Consider the following 11,519-nt stretch of genomic DNA (forward strand, 5'->3'; position numbering starts at 1 on the left):
TGGGTTCTGTGCATCACAGGCGAGGGTGTGCACAGACCCTGGAGATTTCCATACCTTTTGAGAGAAGTGTTTGATTAGTAACTGAAATTCTTCCCTGGTCGAATAAAACACTTTGAGATAAAATACAGTTTGGAAGTTTCCCAGTACTTAACGTATCTAGAAGATGCTTAAATACCTTAATTAGAAGGCACTGTTTTTTACAGTTACTATTTTTACATAATCTAGTTTTTATGTAAAATCAATAATGAAGGTGGAAGATATGAGAGTCCTTTTTTAATTTAGCTTTTTCCTGGTTGTAAACAACAGTTTGGGTTCTGAACTCCAATAAAGGAGTATATGTTCCACTGTACAGAAGTGGACCAGGTTTTGTATAGAGGCATCTTTGCCTTTTTATCTGAAATGTACATTTTATAAAAGGTTTAATGTATCAGACTTCCTGGCATGGTAATATGAGCACTACTGAAAATCTTTTGAATGTCATTAGTTTAACTGGCTTCAAAAACAACAGCAATAATAGCTATAAAACTGGTTGTTATGCATTGCACAAATAAAGACTAAGTTAGATAGACTATTAGGAAGCTTCAGTGGCACCTAATGTATTTTATTGTAATGGGTATTTATTGTATATCCCTATTATAAATGTGTAATGCAGATCTACTTCCATTACTTGATAGATGGAACCAAGAAACCTGGCTATAGTGTTTGGTCCAACCCTTGTGAGGACATCTGAAGACAACATGACGCACATGGTTACTCATATGCCAGACCAGTACAAAATTGTAGAAACACTTATCCAAAAAGTAAGTGAATTCATTTCATTATTTAAAAAAAAATTACATGGACAGACCTGCTTTCACATATTACACAAGTTTGGCTCTGAGTTTTGTCCCTGGAGTTGTTTTCTCAAAGTTGTCCTTTTTAGTGATGTCCACATTTGATTGTTTCACTTCCTGTGGGGTTTTCACTTTTTTTATTTTAAATTGTAGCATGACTGGTTTTTCACAGAAGATGGTGCCGTGGAGCCTCTTGTAAGTATTGTTCCTTAAATATTTGTGTTCTAATTCATTTTAGTTTAGAACACGGTCCAGATATCCTTAGAATGCATAATATTTCTTGCTGCACCATTGTATGCTTTGCTCTTCAGAAACACCTTTCTAGCTCTCCAGTCACTGCAGTAATAAAAGAACTAATAAGAAGTTCCGTGTGTTTTTGTTAAAAGCAATGTGGAAAAATTAGAGCTCATGAGGAAACTGTCCTCAGGTGAAATAGTGCTGTTTTCTAAATGTTGTTGAATCTTAATGAATTAATTGTGAAACGATGATGAAGAGATCTTTGTTTATTAACTGTAGACAACAGTTCAGGAGGAAAACACTGTAGAATCTCAGCCAGTGCCAAACATAGATCATTTACTCACCAACATTGGAAGGACGGGAGTATCTCCTGGAGACGTATCAGGTAACTCTTCCCTGGACAGTGTTAGTCTGTAGGCTAGAATAACCTACTCTATTAATTCACTGTAATTTTCTATTTTCTTTTACTAATAAGTTGGGTTTTTTTCTTCTAAACAATCGTGAGTATTTTTAAGTGTCTATAGTGGTGCTTGTATGCAGTGGGGTTGTCGCCGTATTGGTTCCAGGATATTACAAGGGCAAGGTGGGTGAGGTAATATCTTTTATTGGCTCAACTTCTGTTGGTGAGAGAGACAAGCTTTTGAGCTTACACAGAGCTGTATGATATAGATTGGAAAGCTTTGCTGACAAATAGAAGTGTAATCGTTGAAAGACTGAGGGCCAACAAGCATACACACACTGTTTTATTTATTCACAATTTCCATGTAATAATCATCACAAGGTCAAATAGATATGTACTGCTGTATAAGTGGTTGCTGTGAAGGCAGAAAGTTTTACCTTCTACACTGTTCTAAATAGATCTTCATCCCAAAGTTAGGAATGCAGTTAAAACTTGTTACTTTGCTTGTCAACAGATGACATTTTCATAAGTATACTGCAATATTTTTATCTTAAAGCTGATTTCCTTCTGTTTATCAATTGCCATCCTGTCGGTTTGGCTAAGTACTAGCATTGCAGGCGTGTTCTTGGTGACTTTTTTACTCACACTGTACTGTTGCACTAACCCAGCATGTTTCCCACAAAAGGTATCCCTTTGTCTCTAGCTTTTGTTTTAGTTTTTCAAGGGTTGTTCAGCACTTACTGAAACAGTCACTCTATACTGATGTTGAAACAGGTGAAGTGGGAGGAGTCTATCACACGGTGATGTCACTAGTGGATTCTGTGATGTCACTCATGGACAGCTGGAACTGTAGGAAGAAGGAGGACTGTTGCCCACATTGTAGCTGCCTTGTCTGCAGAAACCCCCGTTTCTTGTAAATGCCAAAAAAAAAAAAAAATTGATCTGTGCTGTAAATTTTCTTTTAAAAGTATTTTAAACAGATCAATGCTACTTTTTAAAAGTCTTTCTGCTGTTTCTTGTTATTTCTGAAGCAGACCCTGAGGAGGAATAGCATGGTATGGTCCACCAGTTTTTCTAGTCATAAAGCATTAGCCATGTGTCAAAAAGGGGTGTGGCATGGGGCTCAGCTCTTTAATTCTGGGGAAAAAGTCCCCCAAAAGTTGGAAAATGTCAAAGAAAACATGTTCTGGTCATTGTGCTAGCCCTTTCCTACCCCCTTTATAACTGTATAACCTCAATTTTTGCTAGACAATAAAATTATGGTGTTCATTTTTCATTTCATAATAACGCTTGTTATAGAGAAATACAAAACTGGTAGCTGCTGTACTCTAGCTAGGTAAAAGTAAAATTTCACCAATATGTTACTCAGAGGAGAATACAGATGTAAAATTGGGGTTTAAAACAAAGCACAATGTTAAAATGCTACTCCTTATGTCAAATAACTTTTAATAGTTTGACAAAATGAATGCAACCATGAGAACCTCAATTTGCAGCTAGGGCAGCCAGCAATATTAAGATGTTCAGTTTTGCATTGTGTATCGCATCAGTCATAGGAGAGTACCCAGGACAATCCTGAAAAGGTCTCTCAGCTGCAGTTTTGCAGGGCTGTACACTTAAAACATGGAATAAACATTAGTATCTTTGTTTTTTATTTAGAAGAACAGGGCTCCTTTGCCATTCCTGTCATTGAGCTGGTTCTGCCTACAATTCACAGCATCCTTTCATGGCGGTGGCTTTCTGTGGTGCAGCTTGCATCTTTGTGAGCTCTGATTATCCACTCTGTTCTGGTTTTTATTTGCTCTCACATTTTGGTCTGTGCTTGTTTTTTTTTATTTCCCCCCCGCCCCCATAAGTCCAGCATTGTCTGTAGCAAAAACAAATTTTGCACAGAACTGACCATATTATATCTGATTTTTTTCCACAGATTCTGCTACTAGTGACTCAGCAAAATCTAAGGTAAATCTTTTGTGAAATTATAAAGAATAAACTTCTAAGCTACTTTAGATCTTTGCATTTTGTTGCATTGGTTGTTTATACATGGATACATAGGGCATTATTTAAGATTTTATTGTAAACACGTGGTGCTATATTCAATATTCCTTCTCCAATTAATTTTGGAGCATGAAAGTGGAAAAAGTCTCATTTGTAAAGATTGACTCTCATGATGAAGGGAAGCTACAAACTCTGAAGCAACGTTTGTTACAATTGGGGTCTCTATGCTATAAACTACTGTTTATTTATACATCTTGTTTAGGCTATATAGTATTGCTTGCCTGCGGTTGACACTCAGACTAGTGTAACAACTTTTGCATGTCTGTCTCTATTTCAGTCTGTAAAGTATGTGTAGAATACAAGGGCAGCTTCTGCTGAAGGTCATGGATCCTAGCTCCCTAAGAAGCCAACTGGTATAGCCAAAGATTTCTCTGCTAAAACCCATTAGAAAGCACTTCTGAGGTAGCGAGGATCGTCTTGTGGGTATGATACAGGACTGGGACTCAGGAGCCTAGATTCAGTTGCAGGCTCAGCCACAGACTTTTTATAGGTATGTCTACATTGCAGTTAAAAACCTGCAGCTGGCCCAGGCTATGGGGCTGTTTACTGGCAGTGTAGACATCCAGGTTCAGGCTGGAGCCCAGGCATTAGGACCCTGTGAGATGGGAAGGTTCCAAACATCTACCCTGCCATTAAACAGCCCCTTAGCCTGAGCTCTGTGAGCCTGAGTCAGCTGACAGGGACCAGCTAGGGGTGTCTAATTGCAGTGTAGACATACCCTATATCAGTGGTTCTTAACCAGGGGTTGATGCAGAGGAGGAGGGGGAACCAGTGAAAGGATTCCTAGAAGGGGTACCATGGACAGATGAACAGGCAAGGAAAATTTACCTTACCCCTGTATTGCATGGCGTGGAGAAGCGTAACTGATCAGGGAGGCCTGAGAAGAGGTCACACGAATCTAAACAGGAGATGAGGGCATAAGCAAGAGCTTTAGCTAGAGAGAAGGAAAGAAAAGCTGGATCTCTTGAGTGCCTTGGAAGCAGCAGCAGAATTTGAGCAGGGCTTAGGAAGAGTCAGATATTACCCTCCCCCAGCTGAATAATGTGGAGATTTGTGATGGTGTCATTAGTGCCAGAGAATCTGGAGAGCAGAGAATGCTTCTTGGCCAAAACTGATCTTCCCTGTGTTATGCTTAAATTGATGATGATATACGTTCAGGAGGCACTGTCAGAAAGATGGGCCTAGATCTGGGATTGGATGGACGGAAATAAGTCAGGAGTGGAAAGGTATATGTAAGTCGTCAGCATGGAGATGGTAGCCGAAGCTGTATGAGATCACTCACAGAAAGAGTGTAAAGTGAGAAGAGGGAGGGACTGAAGTTAGAGCCTTGCAGAATGTTCTCTGTCAAACAGATCACACTAGATGCTGATGTTGGAGAGGGTCTTTTTAGGCTCCCTGGAGTCTCCTTAACTACTTAATCAAGCACGCAGTTAATAACTGCAGTTGGACTGTGGCAAGTCAGAGGGACTCTGCTGCAAAGTTGGGAAGGGGAGGATGCAGGGTGCCCAGTGTGGCAGTGAAGGCCCCACACACAGAGCAGAGCAGTGTTCCCTGAAGAAACAGGAGTGAGCACTGTGGCTTTGGAGACCAGAATACCCATATAAAATCTCAAACCAATGGCACACATGTACATGCTTTAACTGCTAACCTTGTTCCTTGATTTTTGTTTAAAACAGGGTTCTTGGGGATCTGGAAAAGATCAGTATAGCAGGGAACTGCTTGTGTCCTCCATCTTTGCAGCAGCCAGTCGCAAGCGAAAAAAACCAAAAGAAAAACCACAACCAAGCAGCTCAGAAGATGAGCTGGACAATGTATTTTTTAAGAAGGAGCTTGCTGAACAATCTCATGGTGATGTAACAAAAGAGGACACAGTTAAAGAGGAATGTGAGAGAGAGATGGCAGGAAGAAAACAAAGGATGTTTGTTCTGAAAGAAAAAGAGAACAGCACTAAAAAAGACATGAATGTTGCAAAGGATGAAAAGAAATCATTCAGGAAAGAGAGCAGCCCCTTAGAGGAGCCTTCACTACCTTACCAACAAAAATATACAAAATCACCGAATCTCAGCCATCGGCTAACAATACAAAACGATAGTCCTAAAATGTCTATTTCACAAGCCTCCCCCCAGGTTGAAGAGACAGTGTCTGACTCTGGCACTATGCTTAGCACTTCTTCCCAGGCTTCCCTGCACAGATTTCCAGGGAAAAAATTAGCCAGCCCTGAAATTAAATGCATTGAATTTTTAGCTGCTGATGTCAGTTCTATCACCTCGGATTACTCAACCACTTCATCTACTACATACGTAACCGGTTTAGATTCTAATATGCTGAGCCCTGAAGTGCAATCGGTGACAGAAAGCAAGGGGGATGAGGCTGATGATGAAAGAAGTGAATTGATCAGTGAAGGTCGTCCTATGGAAACAGACAGTGAAAGTGATTTCCCTGTCTTTGCTACAAGTTCTGCTGCTGAAAGGATATTCAGGGGGAAAATGCAAGAAGTGCCAAAAACAAATCGGAGGAACTCCGAAGAAAGCGAAGTAAGTTGTACTGAGGGAAGTTCAACACCAAAGTTAGACAGCCGCAGACTGTTTAGCTCTCACAAACTTATTGAATGTGATACGCTATCTAGAAGAAAGTCTGCCCGGCACAAAACAGATAGTGAAGGATCAGGGGATGCCAAGAGTGAGAAGGAGTCGCCTGCAATGACCAAAATGTTTGATATAATGAAAAAAGGAAGATCAACAAGCAGTTTAACTACATCAACTAGAAGTGAAACTGAAAAACAAGAACCTACGTGGAGACTTAAAATAACAGACAGATTAAAACTGCGTCTCAAAGCATCTGCAGATGATATGTTTGGTATAGGAAATCAAAAATCTAGCTCTGCAGAGACCTCAAAGAGAAAAAATATCAGGCGAAGGCATACACTCGGAGGGCAGAGGGATTTTGCAGAAATAAGTGTTTTGAATGCATGGAAAGCTCAAGAGCAGGGTCAAAGTAGAGAGAGAGAATCTGAGCTTTCAGCTGTGAATCGGTTGAAGCCAAAATGTCCAGCCCAGGACCTGTCAATTTCAGAGTGGCTTGCACGGGAACGTTTACGCACTAGCACAACTGACCTTAATACGGGTGAAACTGGAGAGCCCAAACTTGAGAACACTCGCTTAACAGATGTATCAAAGGCAGATCTGCCTGTATCTGCAGAGATGCAGGCAGATGAAGGCAGTTCTTCTAGCAGCTTGACTTTGATCAGTAGAACACCACCTCTGTCAGGACCACTCCAGCCCCCTGACCAGGTAAATGGTGAAAGTTATCAGAGCATGAACAAAAGCAACTTCAGTGCAGCAGTTGATGCCCATCCTCATAAACTCTCTGGGACCCAGGTGGTTAGATCTCGATTTTACCAGTATCTTTGAAATGGGGAAAGGTCCACTACAGCAATTCAGTAGCTTACTGTTACACTTCCCAATAGCCCTGTATATATTTTCCTGTACTGTTGTTTTTATGCAGCCTTCATTTGGGCTGGTTTCATCCATATGCACTGTGGAAAGTCTTCACAGTGCATTACTACAGCCAGAAGAACATTTTTTAAAAAGTTAAAGTATATATCTATTTTAAGAAAAAGTATATTTGATGGCTGCATACAAATGTTGAACAAAGCATCTGATGCAACATGCTATGTAGTGTGTACATGGTCATGCTATGTAGTGTGTACATGGTTTTATGACAAAGTTGGCCTGGCATTAGTATGCAGAAAAATTGTTCTTTTGGGTTAGTCACTAACAAGTGCCTCATCATAAATTCATTTGGTGTGTTAGGGTGCCATATTGTTCATTGTTAAATTAGAGAAACATACTACAAACAAACACACTTTATTGGTAACAAATTTCATTACATTTTACAGATTTTAACACAGGTGGATACAGAGCTTCCATTCCTTAGGCATTCCAGTTGGATCTCTGAGTTTTATATTCCAATTTTAATACAGTTTTTGAGTTTTATGTGACTTGAATTTTTAATCTTTCTGTAAAATAAGTAACTTAAATGTACATATTACATGTGTATCTTTTCTTCAGATACCAGATTTGATATAAATGTTGTAACATAGGCGTGTAGATAGTGGATCCTGGATGGAACTGGTTTCTTTTATTGAGAAGAATATAATTCTGCATGAAGACTTAATGAATCCAAACTTGTATCATGCCTGTGTGCATCTACTTAAACACTGGAAATAAAATTGTTTTTGTGACTCCTTGAATGGCCTGAGTTTCATTCTAATGAATAGTTCTAAAATGATTGCTTACAAGTTGCAATCTGCAACTGCACCAAATATCAGAAAACCTGCAATTATTGTCTGGAGTGAATGACAGTCTGTATGTGGAAAGAGGCAATTCAAAGGTTTTGGGTTGCAGAGTATAAAGAGGTGACTATTACAAATCTGTGAGTTATTCAGAGGTAAAGGACTCTGCGTTTTTCAAACCTTTTGTGGCCATGGGACAGTGCCACAAGTATAGCATGTGACGGAAGGTTCAGATGCTTACATTTCTTTATTTTGATTTTTAAACTCAATTTACAATCTGGCCCTATCTCATACACTAACTGAAATTTATTTGGTTAGGTGGTCTTCCTTCAATGTGCAGTTTCTGTGGTACTGAGGAAAACATGAAAATATCAATAATTCTTCAGAATCACAGAATGCTGAATATCTTAACCCTTAGATCTCTGGTGTTTTCCATACCAGCAGCCAAATCAGTGCTGTCTTTGTAATTCATTGTAAAGACCAGCTGATGGATTGTGAAAACTCAGAAAAATTTCTATTTACATACAATTCTACCTCCATGTTATACTTGGTTTCTCCTCTTTTATTGCCTAGCATATTTGTTCCTTACTTTGTCCACTGCTGGGTATTTGCCCTCCAAGTCACAATCCTCTGTTGGTGACAGGAAAGTTAATTGCTCTAAAGAGGGTAACAATAATCCAGTGTTGGTCCTAAGCGGGGAATGAGCAGCAGGAGCGCACAAACTCTGTGCAACAAAATTCTGTTTTCATGCACGTGTTCTCAGTACTAACAACGCGTGATGTGTAGGCAGGCTTGGTTCCATATAGAGCCTTTTTCATTTTGTTCAAAATGGCTGTAATAATTCTGTACTTTAATCTGTATCTACCTTACTGTTCCTTGTGAAGACACAACTATAAACATGTATTTCCACTGCGAAAAGTATCTTGTTTGATGATCCATGAAAATTCTCTTTACTGAAGTTTTGTGTATGTCTGTGCCCAGTAGCAACTGAAATAAAAATCATTTGTTCTTACTGTCCCTCTAGCACCTTTTCCAACTGTATAGTGATGCTGGTGCATAAGTAGCATCTCCATTTGAAATATAAGGACAAATCAATCTTTGCTAGCTTCTCAAAGTCAGTAGTTGGCAGTTTAATTTCACTACTATCAGGACTAAAATTCTCCTTTCAAAGTGCATTTCTGCAAGGGACTTCAACACCATGGATACTATGTTGCTCTGATATCCACATAATAAAAGTACATGAAAATATGTATGGACTGCAAGTGGCCTTTAGACATCTTTTCATGGTTGAAGCAGATTCTCTGTTAACTAGCGAAGTGCGTTCTAATACCTGCGGACCATGGGAGACCCTCCACAATTCATACTTCCTAAATAGATACTTTAATTGATTCAGCAGTGATCAAATGGAAAGAGGACTGCTCTCTCTTGATGGGAAATAAAGAACAAATGGACATATCTGGGATAGTTGTGAAAAGCTGAATAATGCATTTTTGGGGACTGTAATTTTTGACGTCTCCAAAGCAATGTTCCCCTTTAAACGGGGTAGTGGGGGGAACTCAGTTTGGTTTGAGAGCAACCACACGCCTTTCCTTCCAACCCTCCAAATTAAACTACTCGTGAGTGTTGATTTCGAGCAGACCTTCTGTGCCATTTACAATGAGCACTAAGAAATCTAAGGAGCCAGTCTTTAACCACCTTCCTGCTTTTCTCTCTCACCCTGTGTCAGGGAAGAAGGGGACGGCCACCAGCAGGGCTCCCTTGTTGCTGACTATCCTGTGGAACTGCAGTTGCCCTTAGTAAATTGAGAAGATAATTCCTCAGTGTCTTGGTCATTTGGAAGGTAGAATGAGAGATGTGCACCCTCTAGGTCCAGCTGGAGATGAAGGCTACAGCTGCAGCATAGTGACAGCATCTCTGCTCCCTTTGCCTAATATACAGTAATGTTCAAGCACCAGGGGCGCTAATTTTTTTTTTAATTATCTCCCGGGATCCCTACCCCCACACTTAATGTTGCTGTGGTTTTTTTTTATCCTCTAGGGGGAAGCTGCCCAAGGCCAAAGTGAGAGTGCATTTCAGGTTCAAAATCCACCATGCAAAAATGTCAGGGTGTGTGTGTGTTGGGGGGCGGGGGGGGGTTGATCTCCCTTCTGTTTTTCTCGGGGTTGGTGCTGTCTCCTCCCTTATTCAGAATTTCTATCCAAGCTCTCCTACCGTCTTTCCTCCCCCATGCTTTTATATTCCCTTTCCTACCTGTTTTCCTTAATACCCTTCCTCGGTTGTCCATATTCTCCTGCATACCACATTCCCAGATGGCTTTGTCACATCCTGCCCCACCCATTTCCCTGAAAGTGAGATGGTAGCCTCCTGCACCACCTACTGCTGGGAAAGGCCCTCTTTCCTACTCCCCTCAGTCCCATGTTCATGTTATTCCTTCAGTGTTGCTGCCTCCAACAATTCTGCCCCTTTGTATAATAACCTCTCTCACTCAATCTCCTGCCGTCTACAGCCTCATTGGGTTTCACCTTCTATTCCCCAACCACCATGTGCCACAATCTTCTTTGAGGGCAATCTGACTTCAGTCCCCCAGAAAACAAGGTCGCATTGATGACCTTTGTAAGGTCCGCCTCACTGCTGCAGGGGAAGGCTGGAGGCTACTAGTTCCCAGACTTTAGGAAGCTGATCCCCCTGCACTAAGAAAAGGAAGCCACATACTACACCTTACCCTAATATTTTCCATCCTCCCTTTGTTCCCCTCTCTGTGCACCACAGCCCCTTTCAGTGAGGGGCTGGGATTAGTAGCAGCCCTCTGCTCCTTTGGCGATGGTGGGTGAGGGATGATGGGAGGGACCCTGCTGCAAAATTTTGGAGTGGGTGAACATTCCAGGGCAGTAGATAGGAGAAAGGGGCACCTGGGTTTTGATTGGGGCATGGTGGCAAATTCAAATAAATTCATGTCATGCCATCATAGCAAGCTTACCTCAAAAAACCCACCTCATGAGAGAGATTCCAAAGTTGGCAGAGCAGGTAAGATACCTGTTTCCTGTACAGAGCACCTGCTGAACCTTCTCTGCTTCAGCGCTGCCACCCATCCTGCAGCAGTTGAGATGCAGTTTGGGATGCAGGAATTCCTTTTGCCAGGACATGAGTCACAGAAAGGGTGGGCTGTTGCTTAATAGAAAAATGCCCCATTTATGAGGTATAGCCACTACTCTCCAGTTCCCTGGTGTAGAGAAACGTGCATAATGGGGTGTGCTTTTTTTGAACCAAAAAAAGGTAGGTAGTGTGCCTAGTCACTGATTTTTTTTATTTTTTTTTTTGGTATGTGCAAGAGTTTTGTAGCTGAAAACTTTCATTCTGTCATCTGTTCCCCATGGGATGCTGTGTCCATTTTGTATATATTTAGGAATGATAAATTTCACTTAGAAGCTGGTGCATCTTGTAGATACAGCCTTAATTTTCAATGCTCAATACGTGGAGAGCAGCTATACTGACATATTGGCTGAGAGGCTCCTATCACTTACACTAGCGTAACCCTATAGACAACTGGGTGGAGCGGTAGGGTGACTAGATAGCAACTGTGAAAAAATTGAAACCGGGGGGGAGGGGAGGGAATGGGAATAATGGGTGCCTATATAAGAAAAAGTCCCCCAAAAGAGGTGTGTCCCTTTAAAAACAGGCTATCTGGTCCCACTATGGAGAGGTG

The 11,519-nt window shown here is 40.9% G+C and overlaps 1 protein-coding gene across 28 annotated transcripts in view; it reads left to right on the top strand.

Annotated features, from left to right (window-relative positions):
- Positions 1 to 7,765, top strand: part of ARHGAP21 (Rho GTPase activating protein 21) — a 198,831-nt gene extending 191,066 nt beyond the window's left edge. For 11 of the 28 annotated variants that reach the window (XM_065586870.1, XM_065586872.1, XM_005302799.5 and 8 more), the window contains 5 exons: positions 675 to 800; positions 987 to 1,028; positions 1,350 to 1,455; positions 3,395 to 3,426; positions 5,199 to 7,765. In XM_065586870.1, coding sequence (XP_065442942.1) covers positions 675 to 800; positions 987 to 1,028; positions 1,350 to 1,455; positions 3,395 to 3,426; positions 5,199 to 6,932 — 2,040 coding nt within the window. In that variant the 3' untranslated portion in view covers positions 6,933 to 7,765. Of the gene's footprint in view, positions 1 to 674; positions 801 to 986; positions 1,029 to 1,349; positions 1,456 to 2,244; positions 2,526 to 3,394; positions 3,427 to 3,799; positions 4,013 to 5,198 lie in introns of all 28 variants that reach the window. The other 17 variants (XM_065586879.1, XM_065586877.1, XM_042857823.2 and 14 more) reach the window with 8 other exon arrangements.
- Positions 7,766 to 11,519: the final 3,754 nt, after the last annotated feature.

The sequence above is a fragment of the Chrysemys picta genome, chromosome 2 (assembly GCF_011386835.1).
Source record: "Chrysemys picta bellii isolate R12L10 chromosome 2, ASM1138683v2, whole genome shotgun sequence".
In the NCBI taxonomy this organism is placed as follows: Eukaryota; Metazoa; Chordata; order Testudines; family Emydidae; genus Chrysemys; species Chrysemys picta.